This window comes from Brienomyrus brachyistius, chromosome 3 (assembly GCF_023856365.1).
Source record: "Brienomyrus brachyistius isolate T26 chromosome 3, BBRACH_0.4, whole genome shotgun sequence".
NCBI lineage: Eukaryota > Metazoa > Chordata > Actinopteri > Osteoglossiformes > Mormyridae > Brienomyrus > Brienomyrus brachyistius.
In genome coordinates, this window is record NC_064535.1 from 10,524,219 (window position 1) to 10,544,372 (window position 20,154).

Sequence of the window (20,154 nt, forward strand, 5' to 3'; positions counted from 1 at the left end):
CAGGCTCCTAGAAGCATCACCGCAAATCTGTTCTAACGCGATTGTTGTATTAGTACCCAAGTCCAGTACAATGAGGAATCACATTTGTATTTGTGTGATTTTTAGTCAGAGAGAAGTATGCAAACTACAACGTCATACGATCTTAGCAAGAACCACTTGCATGCAAAAACAGCTATCAAAGTGAATGATAATGATATCTGAATCCTGAATTAATCAATCTTTTGAACTGGTTCTTTTCAGTGAATCAGTTGAACCGGTTTTCATATGTAAAAGAATCAAACTTTTTGTCCAGCCACGCATCGTACAGGTCAAAGTCTTAATCTAAAGATCTTAAAACAAAATGACAAATTACATAAAAACCCAGACTTCTTAAATATCACGTACACTTGCTTTTTGTAGACTATCTGTAGCCTTGTTGGCTTTATTGACCCTCCGCGTACTGTACTGTACTGCAGGCTGTGACTCACTATCCCCGACTCGACAAGTGAATCTGGTTGAGTGGATATTAGGCAATTCTCACGAGACTCATAACAACAACCAACTAATGAGGAACTTTGCATTTATTGTAGAGTGGTCTAACTCCACTGCATGTAGCGGCACATTATGATAACCAGAAAGTTGCCCTCCTTCTGCTGGACCAAGGAGCTTCACCCCATGCAACTGCCAAGGTACGTCAGTCACTCGTTCTGCCGTTCTGGTAATCCTGTTTCTAGAGTGTTCCAGAAGTTTGCAGCCTGTAGAATCATTTTCAATCTCTTACGATTCTCCTAGGATGTGAGCATGAAAGAGAAATTTGCCACAAATCTCACTGACAGTTGGCGATTATTGAAAAAAACACTGCACACAATTTATGATGAACTGATGGTGTACAAGGAGGGAGCTCAAACACTGGCTGCAGCCAGCAGGACACTAAAAAAAACGGTGTGATGTAATGTAAGGCTGAACATTGGAGGGCACTTTCTGTATGTTGTGTCAGTGCATGGATCTAGAAGAGATATGTTTGTCTGCCATGTGTACAAGTGTGAGTGCAAGAGCGCAGGAGGCCTTTGACTTTCACATATCCCTCTTTGATCTCCGTGAGACACACGTATCCTGGTGAGAGCAAAGGTTGGGATCAGAGCGCAGGGTTGCTGTTTATCCAGTACACCAGAGTTTTTGAGTTTGAGACCCTTGCTCAAGAGCACAGCATTATATAACTACACTGCCAGCCCTGGGATTGGAACTACGAACCTTCTGGACATTGACGTAGAATTTCAAAAGACAGAGCTGCACCTCATCCACCCTCACACACTGCTTAACACAAAAAGGGGTATTAAAAAATGTGACAGGTCACCATTGGACCTCAGGAATATACTGGCCTTTCATCATGGTCAGAAGGCTAGATCAAAGTCAAATAAAATTTTATCATCAACTCGGCCATGTATGGTACACAGTGAAACAAAATAAAGGTTTTTCTAACATACATGACAATGTTCTAGGTAGACATTCCAGTGCTAAAGAAGGACTTTTGGATTAACTTGCATAGTGCAAATAAATTCCTGTACAATTATCAATAATAGGGGAGGGGAGATGGAAGGAAGATCACTACCAATATTTTCTATATATATTTTCTACCCAGTCCTAAGTAAAAGGTGTTGGATATTTGGGGTTTCTATAATATAATGAGTCAAAATTAAACTCCATGACTGAAGAGTATTGATCATCACCTGGCTACACCAGTAAAGCATAGAGTGGGGATGCAGACTGGGATATTGATCAAGATGGGAAAAGATGAACAAAGGTAAACACAAAGAGATCCTTGATGAAATCCTGCTCTAGGGCACGTGCGACCTTGGGTGAAGGTTCACCTTTCAGCATGACATCGATCCAAAGCACACAGCTAACACAGTCCTGGAGTGACTTTGTATCCACTGTCCTTGAGTGTCCTTGCTGAAGCATAGTCCCCATTCAATTGATCGTAGTTCACTGATGCATCCCATCAAATCCATTTGCAAAAAAGTTCTACAATCATGTTTTCACTTCAATACATTTCGAAATTGCAAAATTTGTGAAGGTCTGAAACCGTCAGAACAGTCAGACTTTTCCTTGATTATGTTTAACAAACAACGTAAGTATACCCAGGTCAAAGTCTAGCTACTGTATGGTGTTTTTGAAATGCTGTGAAATTCACATGCATGGAGGAGGCTGCTGAACGGATTCCCGTTTGCGTGTCCGCAGAATGGCTATACCCCTCTGCATATCGCTGCCAAGAAGAATCAAATGGACATTGGCACCACGCTGCTGGAGTATGGAGCAGATACCAGTGTAGTGACACGGCAGGGCATTAGCCCTGTGCACCTAGCTGCACAGGAGGGCAATGCAGACATGGTGTCCCTGCTGCTGACCAGGAATGCCAACGTCAACCTGGGCAACAAGGTGATCCCCACCCACCTGCCTTTGAGAGTAGCCACAGAGTAACTTTGTCAGGGGTGTTTGTAGATCTCACTTGGTAATGTGCAAGGCAGCGGATCCACAGTGTATGTTAAATTTGAAATATCATTTCTGTGCTCTGCCTATTTGCAGTGCTGGGCATTTCAGGCCCAGAAGCTACAAATCCAGACCAAGATTTTGTTTCTACCAACCAGTTGAGCATAAAGAGTCACAGAGTAACTCAGCTGGGTGGTAGCAACAAAATCTTGGTCTGGATTTGTAAATTCTGAACCTGAAATGTCCAACACTGCCATTAGTATAATGTGCATAAATACTGATCTTGTGTATGCATAATTAAAGTTCATATTTCTCCATAATATTAAATAATTATCCTTGTCCTTTACAGTATATGTTCATGGACATATTAACGTCAACATAACTGCCAGGGTAGCTCATTATCTGCTGCCTCCCACTCGGTTGTGGGTTACTTGGTCCTGCGTCGTGCCTTTGAGTGACGTTTGCTTGTTCTCTCTACATTGTATGGATTTCCTCTGAGAAACATGCAGTTAGCTGACTATTGTGTCTCGATATCTTTTCTGTTTTAGAGCGGTCTGACACCTCTCCACCTAGCAGCTCAAGAGGAAAAACTTAATGTTGCTGAGGTTCTGATCAAACACGGAGCAAATGTTGACCCTCAGACAAAGGTGAACATCAGTCGGACCCAAATGGAAGCATCCAGTTTCTACTGATAAAAATAGAGGAGTGTTAATTTATAGTTAGTTAATAAATGTAACTTAAGGAGTTATGTTAAATCAATGTGGAGCCCAAATGTAAAGAGATTATGTGGTGTGTGTGTGTGAGTGTGTGTGTGCGTGCGTGTGTGTGTGTGTGTGTGTGTGTGCGTGCGTGCGTGTGTGTGTGTGTGTGTGTGTGCGTGCGTGCGTGCGTGCGTGCGTGCGTGTGTGTGTGTGTGTGCGTGCGTGCGTGCGTGCGTGTGTGTGTGTGCATGCGTGTGTGTGTGTGTGTGTGTGTGCATGTGTGTGTGTGTGTGTGTACCAAAGAAATGTCCCAAAGATCATCTGCCAAGGACAGGTGTTCCAAATTACTTGATGTGTTGATTGTACCACCGACATAATCAACTACTATTCGCTTAACCTAGATCATGAACCTAATTTTTATTTAAAAAAAAAAAATGTGCAGATGTTCCAAGCAATCTGCCAAATGAAATCTGCCAAAGTCAATCTACAGGGCAAAATTCTGTCAGAGATCTCATGTGGTATATTTAGAGTAGCTAACGTTGATATCTATGTCCAGTATTAATTTAAAAAAAAGTTTTTCACATTCAGCAAAAAGGTGAACTATAAACAAAATGGATTACTGGATATATTTATGTTTTCATATGGTCAACCTAAAATATAGATGTTATGCAGGAGAACAAGGACTTCTCTCACGCAGTGTCATTTCTTTACTAACAGATGGGTTACACTCCATTACACGTGGCCTGTCACTATGGAAATGTTAGGATGGTAAACTTCCTTTTACAGCATCAGGCTAACATCAATATGAAAACAAAGGTACTGACTTTTATCTGAGCAAAAATTCAACAATTTGCAAGGGTTATATGTATACGATGTTAAGACCCATGTGATCTGTGCCATTTGCAGACTGGTTATACGCCCCTTCATCAGGCAGCTCAACAAGGCCACACCCACATAATCAACGTCCTGCTTCAGTACGACGCCTCACCCAATGACCTTACAATGGTGCGTGTAAACTGAAGTAATGAATGGGCCAGAGGTAGTGGGACACTATGCATGCCACATTACAAAGCTACATCAAACAGACAAGCTTAGCATTTTCACTGAAACACATTTCTACATCCATTCTCCCATGCATACCTGTGTTCGCACATTTAAACCAATTCTATGAGTGGCTCAAGTAATTATTTAAAGAATTTTATAAACACTTAACCACGTAAAACACATAACCATTATTCTCAGCTGAACAGATTAATTGTGTTTATAAATATGTTTTGCTGCTCAAATACTACCAAGATTTAACTTTGTTTGTGTTTCCGCTTAGAATGGAAACACTGCATTGTCCATAGCCAGGAGACTGGGCTACATTTCCGTCGTGGATACTCTAAAGGTAGTGACTGAGGAGACGATGACCACCATGGTAAGATGTGCTCTTATTTTCACCAGAGTAGTACTGAATGATTTCAGCCTCATTTCATCTTATTTGACTATTATCATAGCTAATAATGAACACAGTGTGGACTCGCAGTCCTCTTCGTCCATATCTCTGAAAGTTCGTAAGTTGAAAGTTCGTAAGTTGAAAGTTCGTAAGTTGAAAGTTCATAAGTAGAGGAGCGTCTGTACACTGTTATTTGACTTTTTTTCTTCCTTTTAATAGATAGTAAATGAAAAACATAAAATGAATGTACCAGAAACCATGAATGAGTTCCTGGACATGTCAGATGATGAGGGTAAGTGTGAGTCAACATTTGTCTTGTTGAGGCCGAAAAATAATGTATATGTTGTCTGTAAGAGTTCAGTAATTTGATTTCCCTTGGTTGGTTTTTATCATGAAATCATGGAATCATGAGTGTTGTAAATGCATTTCATAACATTTTATTTATCCAAATTACACAGTTTGTAAAGCCAATGTACCCGAAATTCTCAATGAAGACTATATTTCAGATGTCGGAAAAGGTATTTGTCATTTATTACTCCAAAGTCATTTGCAGGCATATTAAGTTGCTTTTATAATTAATTGAAAACCTACTCTCTGTTGCATCATCTGCTTTGCTTTAAAGTATAAAGTTTAAAGCTTTATCATGCTTTAATTTCTATGAAAGAAAACCTTTCTTGTTTACAGTCTCCCAAATACCGTGTTGGCCTGAATACAAGATGATTTTTTAAATAAAAATAAGTCTGAAAAAGTGGTATCATCTTATATTCAGAGTCTAGGCAAAAAAGGGAAAAGTTGGCGCCAAATATGATATTTTGTAAAGTGTTTTGACTTGTTTGACTTTGACTTGACTGTAATATAGATTTACCGTAAGATTTCTTAAGTGAGCGCGAGAGTCTGAAAGTGTAAGTGTCACGCCAGATGCGTGAGAGTTGCCGCCCCTGTCAATGCGCGGCTTTAGCGTGTGTCCCCGAGTGTCATCTTAATTGCTGGCTTGCCTGGCTGTGCCACTGCTAGTATTGAACTGATAGTGGCTGTTAATAAAGACGATAACATTTATTTTAAAAGAGCTGTCATATCATTTATTAATACGGCTCTTTTTCCACTATAGGGCTGCCGCATCGAAAACTTATATGTTCTCGTCAAATTCAGTTATTTTTCTTTATAAGGGGAAGATTTGGTTTTCCAATTTTTTTTTCTAAAAATAGTTACCAAAAAGTGGGGGGTCGAGTTATAATCTGGGTCATTTTATATTCAGCCCAATACGGTATTTAAGTTTGCTAAATCTTCCATGTGCCTTTTTATGTTGTTTTTAATCGCGACATGTTTACAATTTGTGAAAACATGATGGAGTAACTGCATTTCAATAAAATGTTCTGGTTTTCCTTTAGTCTTTAATTTGGTCACATCGATTTCTGTGACTTCTAAAAATAAATTATCTATGAAAACATTCTGTTCATACTAAAAGAGGGGAGTATGAATATGTGCATTTATAAACTGTCATTTTCCAGTGCATAATAATTAATTCTGTGTTACATATCACAGCAGCAAAGTCACATGCACAAAACTGAAGGAAACTGTGGACTGTAATCTTATGTATGCTTACAAAGCACTCTCTAGTTTCATTGTATTTCAATGTACACAAGTGCCAAACATACACTCTGCAATGGTGAATTGGTTTAATTGGGATCAGTTATATAGTAGTGTGAACCATAGTCTATGTGGGGGGGTCATTACCTCCCCAAGAACTGAATTTGGCTTCAGCTTTATGTGTTTTGCTGCTGTTTTTTTTTTTTTTTTTGAGTAAAGTTCGTTTGCACTGGAAAACTATACATGTTTAATTGCTGTGTTTTACGGGAGGGCTATAAAAACGCAGCACGAATTCTCAACAAGTCATTATGTTATGTTCTGTCACTGGTTATACGAAGACTTTTATTTCTTATTACATTTTGTTTTGAACTACGTCTACTAAAAATACCACTGAATACGAAACGAGCGTGACAAGCACTGAAGTTTAGTAACTTACTGTATTTGAGATATAAAGATGAAGATGAGTTAAATGTAACAGGCTTCAAGAGATGTTTTGCTAATAAAACTAAATACTAAGCAGAAGATACAGTTGGTACCCTCTGAAGGCAAGAGCACATCCTGTCATACTGAACAAAAACCATAATAATAGCAATAATAATAAAACATCCGTAGCTGAACCTAGGAAAAAAGTCTCTAACCCAGAAAAAATGGGGAGATTTCGATTATATTTAAAAATCTTGTTTGTCAGCATAATTTAAGATTTTAGGTAGAACAATTAACATAAATATTTCCCCTGAGCTTTTGTGCTTTGTCATTCGGATGCGCCATCGGGTAGGGGGGGTAGGGGTTTAAAGAGATTTAACTAAATTAACGCGATTAACGCACACTGTCCTGTCCTGTCGTGGAAAGGAGGCTCGGTCATTTGCCGTTTTCAGCAATGTGTTTGCTGGAGTCCCGCAGAGTTTCAGCGCTACCGGCCGCGGATCACGCAGCAGCAGCGCAGTTGCCAGCAACAGCAGTAAAAGCAGACCGTCATCTGAAGTCTGCAGGGCAGTCTTTCGATTTTACGTTTGGGGGACAAATACAAACCTCATCCCTAGTGGATATGCCATGTTTTTTTTTCTTCCGCGGATCCATGGATTTAAAAACTGATCTTCAACTGAGTTAAGGACAAAAAAAAGCATCGAAATGAGGCTCGCTGCAATAATGGCTACCAAACTATGTAAGAACCCGTGTTGTTTTTTTATGCACTGTTATCTCGGTGCGGTAAAGTTGACTTTAAGCTCACCTTCTGTGCGGTAACGGAATCGCCCAGAATAATTCACCTACATCGCCAGCAGCAAAGGGAAGACGGATTTGTTTCGAGTGGGACGCGGAAAGAGAACCGGTAGCTGCGAGAGCCACTGCAGTGGGGATGGAAGAAAGGAATAATTATACAGGCACTAATGGCCGGAGAGCGGGGGTTTTTTATAGACATACAGCGCTAAATTTAGTATACCGGGACCATTGTAATTTTCACTAAATTAGAAGAGACGCTCCATTAGAGATGGATGTTTAGTTTAGTTTAGTTTAGTGGTGGTGGGGGGCGGGGGGCGGGGGGGGGGGGGTTGCAGTGTAGAGGAACATCGGGAGACCGGCAGTCCGATACCGGCTTCGCGCTGCAGGGGGGTTGATGCCGCATGTCCTACCTCCCCCAGCATCACCCCCCTCAGTTGTGAGGACCATTAACCATTTCTCTTTTTAATGATACTTTAAAACGTACATTTCCTTCTGAAGACAGTGACAAAAATACTTTCTGGACTTCGAATTCCTAGTTGTATTTGCTTGTTACGAGATATATTTATTTGTCATTGTTTTTTTTAATGTATTATTTTTATTATTTTAGCACGTTATCGGCGCTGGATATTGGTGTAACACCGGTGTTTGGAACTTCGCCATTGGTAGTGTTGCAATGAATTATCACATGGTGGCAGTAACTAGACCGACGCGTGTTGAGAAGTGCTTAGAAGGCACGACCCCCCCTTTCTGCCCTGCTAACACTGCGGCTCTCTCTCAGGTGAGGATGCGATGACCGGCGATACTGATAAATACTTGCGGCCCCAAGATCTGAAAGAATTAGGGGACGATTCGCTTCCTCAAGAGGGTTACATGGGGTTCAGTATAGGAGCTCGATCTGCAAGGTAACGTAATTAAATCTAGTTTGATTCGTCATATTTGTGGCATGTTGTGATTGGTAATGAATTTATGAACATTGTTTTCAAATAAAAATGTGGTCAAGAAAGCAGATGTGGATAAAAAATATATATATTTTAATATACCAACATACATATGATGGATGCATCGGAGTTGATAAAGAACAGTCGAATGCGGCAAGTCTTAGTATTTGTGGGGATCACTGTAATTGCACTTCTGATTTCATAAAAAACTGAAATATGATTAAGCATTGACAAAAACGATAGCATTCTAAGGTAATTTCAAAACAAACAAAAAAAAAATATTATCTGGGGTGGCGGGTAGCTTTGTAGGTTTAGGACTATGTGTCCGGAAGGTCGTCGGTTTGAATCCCACAGCAGGCAAAGTACTCCTATTACTGTTGGGCCCTTTGAGTGAGGCCTGTAACCCAGTAAACTGCTCCAGGGGTGCGAGAAGATGACTGATCTTGCACTCTGATTCTGAGCTTCACTCAGCTCTGTGTGTAACTCATAGGACAGCTAGAAAAGTCTGTATTCTTCTTCAATGGCAAAGTAAAATTATTTGTTTAAATTATTTTGCTGTAACGATCCAGCAATATTGGAGGTTGTGAAAACCCCTTAAACCTGGTTTGCTGTGTGTAGCTGAACCATTTTTTAAATTTGAATAAATAATTCCTTTCCAATCCGGGACATACTTGGCAGGATTGTTTAGTCATTGACTTGTATTTTCATGAATGATGGCCTTTGTGTTTTTCTTTTCTTTTTGTTACTGTCACCAGCCAAAGTAATGCTTGCATTGTAAGCTCTTGGACAGATCTATGCTCAGTACCGAGTTGACATAAAATGCAGAATTCTGCAGTAGGGGCATAGACCTATCACAGAGTGGGACACATGCAAAAGCAGAACACACAGTTTCATAAAATCACAGCATTTCTGCTTTGTTGCTTTCGGGTACTTTGCTATCAATATATTCTGTTTTCTTTCCCCTCTACCTAATTTCTTGTTGTAGCCCTAGAGTCAGGTAAGAGGGTAAAACATCGTTGTGGGACTGAGTCTTTTTTTCTACCAGCCTGGCTGCTTCACTGCACATTAAAACTCCACTAACATCGTTCTGTGATGTGCATTTCAATGTTATTTTTATCATTTATAGTATTAACCAAGTATTCACCTTTTTTCTTTAATCAAGCAAAAATATTTAGTGAGCGGTGATCATTTAACAAAGGTAGTCCATGGAAAAATAACAGCTTAAACCGCCTTCATCATCTACCGAAAAGGTGAAATGCTTTCTGCTTCATTAGATTTTTACGTTGCGTAATTAGCAGGAGCATTTAATATGATTGTTGTGCATCATGTAGCTTCCAGGGACGAGCTGGCTAGTGAGTTAATTTACCGGTTACTCATCCATTCGATTCGTTAGCTATCTATGAGCACTCATACTTAGACAAGTAGCCTTTGTCAGTACCAGCATAAAGTTAAATGTGTGTACCTTTCCATTGTATTGGCTTGGCATCAACAAAACCTGGCTTTTGTAGCTACTGAAAAATTAGGTTTATCAAGCATTACTGTTTTAAATCTTCCGGTTTTTTTTCCACATCAGCTCAGTTATATGAGTTTAGGCCAGGACAGATACAGTTTGTCTTTTCAGCAGTTATTTCTGAGAATCGGTCAGTGAACACACTTTCACTGACTGAGTTTCACTGACTGAGTACACACTTTGTTTCACGTCAACATTTGAAATGTCACATTCCCTAAAAAAAAAAAAAAAAAAAAAACAATTTTGTGTGATTCTGTACTCAGGCTTTTAAAGTTGTTTAAAAGCCTAGATTGAAATATTTATTGTGAAGTTGCAAAATGTCCAGTCCAAAGAAAGACACACACATGCTTTTGTTTGTATGTACTTTGTGTAATGCACCTTCATAAATCTAATTTAGATTTAATCCACTTTTCCACATTGCACATTCCTCTTCACCTTTTTTATTAACATCCTAGAACAATTTCTACTATATCATGTGGGTTTTTAAGTGATGCACCAGTCCCTGGAAGTTACAAGGTGTAGCTGTTGCCAAATGTATGTGGTACCTTATACATACAACAGAATCCGCTCCTTCAGTTCAGATAGGTCCAACACCCTGAACAGGAGCTCTTTTGCTCGGGACAGCATGATGATTGAGGAGCTTCTGGTGCCCACTAAGGATCAGGTATGCTCAGTTTGTTTCTTAGTTGCACTCCTTCCTATTGGCCGTTAGAAAGTCCAGTGTAACGAAATTTGCGAATCACCTTTATTTATGAATTGGTGACATCCAAGTGGCTGTTAATTCTTGGAAACGGGTTGCCATCCCTCTAACTACATCGGTACTATTATGATTTTCAAACGCGATCTGTACCAGTCCATTCAAGGTTTTTTTTTTTCCTGATTTTTTTATTTTTTTAAATTTTTTTGTAAATTTACATTTGCAGCTGAAATTTCGTGTGCCACTGTACACACCTAAACATAGGGACTGCTTTTAAAATGGCATGAAAAAAAATTTGGCAGTCCAGTGACTTAATGGTTTGCACTGTAAGGCTTGTATGTGTTGATTTGCGTGTTCTTACCCTGTTCCATGGTCGTTGCCACCATTAAATCTGAGGGGGACGTGTTCCCCCCCCCCCTCCCCCATTTAACATAAAATATTAGCTTTATGCCAGTGTGTCCTCCCCCACATTCAAAATGCTTCTGATGCCCTTGCCCTGTTCCCACTGGTTTCCTCTGGGTGCTTCACTTTCCTTCTGCAGTACAAAACTGCATTTTTTTTGCGTTGGTGGCTCTAATTTGCCCTTAGTGTGTATGTATGTCATATAATTGACTGCATCCCATTCAGGGTGTTCCATGTGCTGCTGTTCTATCTAGAATGGGCCCCGGGGTCATAAATGACCCCGTACTGGATAAGCAGCTGTGGAAGATTGATGATACAAATTTGGGTGCAACAGCTTGAAGCTTTTTTAGTCGTTGATTTATGACCTAAACAAGTGCTTTCAAAACATTGAAAACAATTTCTGTTTTTTTTTAGAACTCGGAGAGATTATGGAATTGTTATTTTGAATGGTCATTAATTGCAGGAAGACTTTTTTTTTTTCCTTAATTAAAGATATTGTACACCTTAGAATGGCAGTCAGTCACATATATCCAATTGTGGGTGGTTTGTGGATTAGCAGATTACTGCTATGATTAGATGGTCTGTGTTGGGCCCTTTTGGGAGGCACTTCAACAGTTTACTCCAGAGTCGCAGGATGCTTGCTGATCCTACCGGACGACCCCCAAACTGTATTTGTGTCTATCTGTCCCATGGGGCTCAAGTTGGGATAGACAAAAAGACAATTCCCCCATAGTAAAGAATAAAGTATTTCCTTTCTATTCTGTATGTTGCTCCGGAGCCTTGTAACAAGTACAGTATATTAAGGTCTATTTTTTGAAGATTTCTATTAATTTTTTTAGTCTGTTAAGATTTTATATCCTTGTCGAATAAGTATTTAATGAAACATTAATTGTATGAAATTGGAAATATGAAAGTGAATTGGTGTACTGCACTGATGCAAACTTGAGGTCCTGCTTGTGACTGCCTTTACGCCTATTGCCTGAAATTTGAGGAACTTTTGCTTAATGTCTTTTTTCTCCAAAAGCTCCTGGGTGCCAGTAAGGACCTTTCCTTCATTGTCGATCCTCAAAATAAGGTATAGGATGCACTGCTGAATGACAACTGCATGGTTGACTGCAAGACCTATTCAATTTATTATTTAGTCGTCGGTGAAGGTTTCTGTAACGAGGTGATAGGTTTTTAAAGGTAAAGGTTGCTTTATGTAAATCAAAGACCGTAGTTTAGTTTTCTGATTGACTTGAAAAGGTATGTTTCTGAGAGGTTAGATAGTATTGACCATGGGGCTGACCTTTCAGCCTGTTTTCTGTAGAATCTTGACTTAGCAAGAGTCTGATTCACAGCATCTGACGGTGACCAGGGAGTATGATGCCGACTCGCTCAGACGCTACAGCTGGGCTGCGGAAACCCTCGAAAACGTCAATCTCGTCTCCAGTCCCGTCCACTCAGGGTAAGTAGCTGCTTGTTGCTTTATAAGAAACCAAGTCACCCAGTGGTCAGATATACATGGAACTGTGGCAATATGAGTATAATTAATATTATAATTAGAATTTACTATAATTATCTCCTTCAGTTAAGTGCAAAAGTAGATGACACTCTTCTCATATATTTGCACAGTATGACCTGATATTTAGGATTTACATTTTAGCTGTTACAAGGTCTTGAGAAACTAAAAATCTTTCATATTGATAATTTGTTGGTCATGTCATATATGTTAATCTCAAACTAACTATCATATAAACTTTGGTTTCATTTTTCCACAGTGTCCTTTGGTATTTTTAAATAATGATCTATTTATCTGCTTATTAAACATTGGGTCTCAGTAAGTCTGTCTCTTGTATCTCAGTTGCTGATATTTATCAGTCACTGCATAAATACATCCAGGCATCTATAAGCCTATGTTATGTTAGTTGTCATAGCAGCAAGTTTTTGATCATTTGACGATGTACCTCTGTAAAATGTATATTCACAGTTTCAGTCTGATTAGGACCAAAGTTAGATTTGTATTGTACTTGCATGTACAGTAACATATTTTTTCCACCAAAATTTCTCCAAGTTCAGATATGAGCGACATTTCAGAATGAAATGTAGGGAAACACTACTTCATGAGAGTATATGTTCTTTAGATTGTATTATGAAATTTAATAGACATGGACATGAAATGTGTTTATATTGTACTTTAGCGTAAGTTGTATAGAATCGGCGGTCATGTGGTGCCCTGCAGGTTCCTGGTGAGCTTTATGGTTGATGCCCGGGGGGGCTCCATGCGAGGCAGCCGCCACAATGGCCTGCGCATCGTCATCCCTCCCCGTAAGTGCACAGCCCCCACGCGCATCACGTGTCGCCTGGCGAAGAAGCATAAGCTAGCCTGCCTGCCCCCCATGGTGGAAGGAGAGGGGCTGGCAAGCCGTCTGGTGGAAGTGGGCCCAGCGGGAGCACACTTTCTCGGGTGAGTTTCACTCACACTCTGTATTTTGGGTATCATTTCATTGAAGACAGATGCCTCTCATTCAGCAGTGGGAAAATGCAATAAGGTTTGCTACGGTATTAAGATGATCTGTGTTCAGTTCTGACCCACACTTCTTATAGGCATAAAAATGACTTTAGGATTTTATTTTATAGATCTCTATTACCCTGATATCTAATTGTCAGATAAACAGGAAAAGACAATAGTAATAATTATTGTGCTCTTTGCAGAAGGAGTGCAGGCATATTGTTCAGGAAACTACCGTATATGAATATTAATCCTTTTTTCCCCGTGTAATGTCAAAAGTAAATGCTTTCAGCGTTAATTAAAATATCACTAAAGTTGTAAATGTGCAGAGCAATCATGTCGCTACCTCTGTAAAGGAAATTTCAGCTGAAAGTATTCAGATCTGAGCTGCGGTCATTGCAAATTCCCCCTGCGATTATTATGAAGGAAATAAGTTAGATATTATGAGGCACAGTGAGCATAAAAATATCACCAGTATATTAAGGATCATGTGGTTCACCAGACCTGTTATTGTGGAGATTCCCCACTTCGGCTCGTTGAGAGGGAAGGAGAGAGAGCTGATTATTCTCCGAAGCGAGAATGGTGACACGTGGAAAGAGCACCATTACGACTGCAGAGCAGAGGAACTCCGCAAGCTTCTCAACGGGATGGATGAAGGTGCGATTATAGCCAAGTAGGCATGATCATCACGTGTTCTGACTGGAGAGGATGCTCCTTAATTACATGGTGTCTTTTCTTTTTAAGAATTGGACAGCAGAGATGAGCTGGACAAGAAGCGCATCTGCCGGATTGTTACCAGGGATTTCCCCCAGTACTTTGCGGTGGTGTCCCGGATCAAGCAAGAAAGCAATCACATAGGTCCAGAGGGTGGAGTGCTGTCCAGTGTAACTGTTCCAAAGGTCCAGGCATCTTTCCCACCAGGGGCTCTGACCAAAAGGATTCGAGTTGGCCTACAGGTTTGAATCTTTTCCAAGATTAATATGTTAAAAAAATTTTAACTACTTACTTTTTCATTTAGCTTTTTGACACTACAGTGTAAATTATTGCTTTTGTATATAAATCTGACATTGTGAGTTGGACATAATGCGTTTTCTGGATGCAGGCCCAACCCGTCCCAGAAGACCTGGTAAAGAATGTTATGGGGAGCAGGGCTGTCTTCAGTCCTATTGTAACTGTGGAGCCGAGGAGAAGGAAATTCCACAAGCCGATCACAATGACCATCCCTGTCCCACGTTCCTCATGGCTGAGGAGTCATGGCGACAAAGCGGGACCCACCCCCTGCCTGCGGCTTTTGTGCAGCATAACAGGCATGTGACCCCGTAGACGTGATCGTAGACTGACAGGGTGTGGACCACTGATCATATCATGTTTATAGATATTGCAGTGATTTGCCCTTGTCTTCTGCAAAACTGGAACGTAATACCTTTTAGGGTTAATGGGGATACCTGAACACAGTTATGCGAAATTTGCCGTGTAGTTTTCATGTACGTTATATTGTAAAATATTACCGTTTTAACATTTGCCTTTCAGTCATAATGGCAGCTTGTTAGGTAATAAGTAAGCAAACATGACTTACTTTACATATACAGTGATCCCCCTCTATATCGCGGTTCAGCTATCGCGCCCTCTCTATATCGCGGTTCAGCTATCGCGCCCCCGCTATATCGCGGTTCAGCTATCGCGCCCCCGCTATATCGCGGTTCAGCTATCGCGCCCCCTCTATATCGCGGTTCAGTTATAGCGCCCCCGCTATATCGCGGATTTTTCCCAGACGCATCACAGTTGTCTGTGATGTGTGTGTGTGTGTGTGTGTGTGTATATATATATATATATATATATATATATATATATATATATATATATATATATATATATATATATATATATGCATACATTACATATTATTATTATTATTATTATTATTATTATTATTATTATGTTACTCATATCCTTAGCCCGACATCCACATATCATATGTGTTAAAGTGTGTCTTAATAAGTTTACATGTGTTTAAAGCATGTGGGAGGGGTTATAAAACTAGTTATAGAACTAAATAACTAAGTATTAAGTTTACTATAACCATGTGCTTGATAAGCTGTATGCATTGTGGGTAAACGGCATACATCCATCAGATAATTCTGTCATATACTGAATGTTTAAGCAAATCCACACCTGAGGAGCTTTTTCTGTTGAATAAGTCTGTTTTATATATATACCTGTATATATACCTTTCAGGAGGGACTTCCCCGGCTCAGTGGGAAGATATTACAGGCACCACTCCTCTCTCTATTGTAACAGACTCTGTCTCTTTTACCACAAATGTATCTGCAAGGTAAGACATTGAACCAGAAGAACTGAGTATAGAATCAAGAATGTGCAAAAATGTTTAACAGGCACAATTTAAGTTGTATAAGAACCAACTTGAAATCACGTACTGAGGTAGAAGTCGGCTGTTACCACAATTCTGATGTTTTTCTGAGATCCCAGACTTATGTCTAATATATACTGCAAAGCATTAAGAAACAACAAACAAACAAAGTTATAGCCAGGCTTGACAGTAGCACTTTAGGTGATAGTAGAAGTTTCATTCTTGGCACTTATGCAGCATAATTTATTGTGTGTCACACAACCCTTTTCCAATTCATTAATAGGTTCTGGCTTGCCGACTGCCTTCATATTGCGGAAACTGTAAGTCTAGCATCTCAGCTCTACAGGGAATTGATCTGTGTGCCGTACTTGGCAAAGTTTGTGGTATTTGCCAAAATGAATGACCCCATGGAATCCTACCTGCGGTGCTTTTGTATGACTGATGACAAAGTAGACAAGACTCTGGAACAACAGGAGAATTTCGAGGAGGTGGCTAGGAGTAAAGACATTGAGGTTTGTGTAGTTTGTTGCTGACCTGACACACATTGTTCATTGTTGTTTATCGTGATACACATGACCTCTTTACAAAGCAGTGAACTATCAGACAGCAATAAGATTTAAAATCCCATCTTACATTATTTAATATTTGCGTGACATACTGAATTATATACATGTCACACGTCTTTGCATTTATATACACGTAGCATTCTTCTACACATTTTATTCATAGCATTCTGTTTGGAGATTGTGTATAAAAAACACGTTTTTGTTTTTTTTAGTTTTATAGATGATTCTTTTATTTACAGGTTTTGGAAGGCAACCCCATTTTTGCTGACTGCTACGGCAATTTGTCTCCCCTGGCAAAAACTGGACAGCAGCTTGTTTTCAGTTTTTATGCTTTCAGAGAGAACAGACTTCCATTCTGCGTGAAGGTAATAAAACAGGTTGCTATTTTGTATTAGATATGGGTACTTTGAATAGACTATTATTATGGAGATGCCCAGAATCGGCTTTGTATGCCTTAGTAACAGAAATCTACTTTCTTGCGGGGTAAATTATTATTATTTGCACATTTGCTGATTATTATTCTTTGTTTGCATTGAAGAAAAACGTAAACAACCTGGTTGATTATACAGACAATTTAAGAAAATCATGTTCAATGTGTCAAAGCTTTTCTATGTAACTTTAGCACAGCAAACATTATTTCTGACTTCCCTGCACGTGGCAGCCTGATCTTTGCCTTATAGTTTTACGTACCATTGAATCTGTTTGAAGTAGCTAATTATAAAGATTTCAAGTCAACTTTAACTCCCCCAGGTCAGAGACAATAGCCAAGAACCTTGCGGTCGACTTTCATTTTTAAGAGAGCCAAAAACTAGCAAAGGTCTTCCACATACTGCTATCTGCAATTTAAACATCACATTGCCGACACATAAAAAGGTAAGTGAATATATGAAATTACAGTCAGGTATCATATCACTATCATGTATAAAAAGTATGGCAAAAAATGCCAGTTTAGAAGATTTATTTAATCTTACACTGTCTGAATGTGTCTTTTATCTGTTTGAGCCTCTTATGGATGTTTTTGGCATTTCCCTCCAAATCAGGATTTTGATTTTATTCCTGCGCTTGGTTCTGTGCACATAAGCCATGTGCACTACGAAGGCAGTGTTGTCCTTTTCATTTGTTCTGTGGCGGCGAATGTTAGACCTTTTGTTTCCTTGGTTCTGTGGTGGCATTTTAAAAAGCTCATGTTCTGCCCTTTCATACCTTGATGATTCTTTCCCCTTGCTGTCCGTTATATTACTCTCTCCTATGCATCTTGGAAACCAAAAGGAAATGGAGTCAGAACAAGATGATGAGGTAATATCATTACTTCATGACATTCGGTGTGCTGGTTTCCTTTTTACTGGTGAGCTTATTGTGCTGTAAGGCTGTCCATTGTGTTCTCTGTTACGAAGATGGATATTTGTGCATTTGGTAATACATGTAGACTACTAGATCCAAAACTTAAAGTATGAGTATTTTCCCATATTTTCTCCCAATCTATAGTGTTGTCAGTCTCTGGTACCGTAGATTTTGTCCTCAACATCCATGCAGTCTTGGTTAAGGTATAGACTGGCAAACACTTTCAGACTACGTGCTGTCAGCCATCATTAGCCTGTGGAAATGCTTGTGCAGGACACTAATCTTTCAGCTACCCTATTGGTCATTAAATATCTGAAAATTTTGAGATGTTGCCAAAAGACTGATTGAGTAATCATACCATTAACTCAAATTGCAGTTCCAGTCCTACTTGAAATATCATGCCAAAGGCACACTGAATTTAAATGTTTTGATGAATCACAGGGATAGAGGCACATAGGCAGTTTCACAGAGTCTCAGACCAGAAAAGCAGTATTAATTAGTAAACATGAGTGCAAGGATGGATGAGCAGGGGGAATGGGTGAAAGGTTGCATCGCCTAGTAGATTTTGGCCTGTATTCATCTCCAGTCAGGGCGTGTTGTGGTATGATTTGCACCAGTGCAGGTATTCCAGTGCCAAGTTGGAGGCAGTAGATATCCACTTGCCCAGCTGCCACTCAGGGAGGCTTCCTTTTGGCTGCTGACGTAGCCTTACCAAACATGAGCCGGCAGGAGCTTTTTTGGGAGCTCTTGATAACTGGCCCAAAGCAGAGGTTCTGAAATTTAGCCATGTGGTTGCTGTCCATGGTGCTAATCGGGGTCTTTTGGCCAGAAAGGTATAGTTTCTGAGTCCCAGAGGCAGTTATGTATAAATATATTTTCAAAAGTGTAGAAACAGGTACGCTTCACTTCGATGTTCCTGGAAAGAGCTAATAATTACTCACAACTATCCCATTGGTTTTGTTCCTTGTTAAAATGATACTTCACTGATTTTCTGTGGATTTTTGAAAGTGCCAGTTGTGTACAAAACAAAGCTTCCCAATTTGCACTTTAAAACACTGTCATACTAGCCACTTATTGGTGTGACATTTGCTCCCTGATCTATTTATTTATTTTTCTTTGTTAAAGTGTCATAAATAGCACTCAAAAGCGCTGAAATTTATTTTTCAAAAATTGTCCATCTACATTCTGTTTTAGTCAATCTTCTCATTTTGTAAATTTAGTTCCTCAGAAAAAATTGCACATAGATATAAACCGCTGTGGGATGCAGGATGGTGATACTGATGCTTAAGGCCCCTGATTTGTATGTCATCTTTCACATAGATCCGTAATACTTTGTTGTTTGATTTTTGCATATATGTGAAACATCACCTTGTTATTTAAGGAGGAGGCATAATTTATTATCAGTGTAACTCAGCTTTGTTTTATTTTGTTTCTTTGCTCCTCTCTTCAGTTATTGGAATTTTTCATACCATCCTCTAGAGCGAAAGGTTGTTTCCCACCTCTCTGGTCAGCTTTGTTCCCTCTAGGATCATTCTGATCTCCCCCATTATTTGTAGATGAATTTCAAGTTACACACATTTCTGCTAAAACGAAATAGATGCGCTCCCTCGTCGTATGCTAAATCATGCAATGAAAATAACAGGCCTTGTATGTTTGGGGTACGCTACTCAAAACTTCACTAAATGCCTAACCGAAGCATTCCGAAATGTAATGGTTTCAAAGCATTTTATAAGATCAGGTTTTCTTCAAGTGCTAAAGTAGTGAAACATCCCCCAAGTTGCATCACCTAGAGACTGCCAATAGCCCTAATGCAGCTACCAGTAGCTACCATCATTTAAGACATTTTAATATAACTTACTGTCACTGTAGGAAATTGGTGTAGTTCAAACACTGATTCTTGGCTGAGAATCTAAGTTGAATCAGTTCAGACAAAAGGCCGGAAAAAACCCCCCTTCTATCATTAAATGAATTTATGCTACGAAAATGCATTCTCCATTTTCCAATTGATCTACAGTTTTCTTGTTGTTGTTGCAGACTGAAAAACCAGAGCGACGCCACACTTTCGCATCACTAGCCTTACGTAAGCGCTACAGCTATCTGGCCGAGCCAGCAATGAGTGAGTGGGACTTCTTGACTTTATGAAATCCATACAGATATCATGCCTGGAAATACTTCATACATCATATATTACCTACAAATGATACTCTGGATAATGTCAATCTAGACTCCTGTTTCTATCATTTGCATGATTTATTGTGAAATTATAAGTTGCCGTTATTCTTTATTTCAACATTCCCTGATGGGTGGGTGGGTGGGAGGCTGGGTGGGTGTATGAATGGATGAATGCCATTGTTATATGAACTAAAAATTACTCATTGGAAGTGTATAATGATGTACTATGTCCTTATCTTTAAAAATCTATTTTTATTGG

General features: G+C 39.5%; 1 protein-coding gene across 2 annotated transcripts in view; it reads left to right on the plus strand.

The window, feature by feature from the left end:
- Positions 1-20,154, plus strand: part of LOC125739013 (ankyrin-3-like) — a 77,532-nt gene that overhangs the window by 40,974 nt on the left and 16,404 nt on the right. The window contains exons 17-38 of one of the 2 annotated variants that reach the window (XM_049008618.1): positions 570-668; positions 2,218-2,415; positions 3,015-3,113; positions 3,885-3,983; positions 4,074-4,172; positions 4,492-4,587; positions 4,825-4,897; positions 5,064-5,123; positions 8,189-8,312; positions 10,435-10,522; positions 11,982-12,032; positions 12,298-12,404; positions 13,179-13,403; positions 13,951-14,105; positions 14,193-14,404; positions 14,551-14,755; positions 15,684-15,780; positions 16,100-16,328; positions 16,622-16,747; positions 17,133-17,255; positions 17,652-17,678; positions 19,758-19,839. In XM_049008618.1, the coding sequence (XP_048864575.1) occupies positions 570-668; positions 2,218-2,415; positions 3,015-3,113; positions 3,885-3,983; positions 4,074-4,172; positions 4,492-4,587; positions 4,825-4,897; positions 5,064-5,123; positions 8,189-8,312; positions 10,435-10,522; positions 11,982-12,032; positions 12,298-12,404; positions 13,179-13,403; positions 13,951-14,105; positions 14,193-14,404; positions 14,551-14,755; positions 15,684-15,780; positions 16,100-16,328; positions 16,622-16,747; positions 17,133-17,255; positions 17,652-17,678; positions 19,758-19,839 (2,674 nt within the window). The remainder of the gene's footprint in view (positions 1-569; positions 669-2,217; positions 2,416-3,014; positions 3,114-3,884; positions 3,984-4,073; positions 4,173-4,491; positions 4,588-4,824; positions 4,898-5,063; positions 5,124-8,188; positions 8,313-10,434; positions 10,523-11,981; positions 12,033-12,297; positions 12,405-13,178; positions 13,404-13,950; positions 14,106-14,192; positions 14,405-14,550; positions 14,756-15,683; positions 15,781-16,099; positions 16,329-16,621; positions 16,748-17,132; positions 17,256-17,651; positions 17,679-19,757; positions 19,840-20,154) is intronic. The other variant, XM_049008619.1, reaches the window with a different exon arrangement.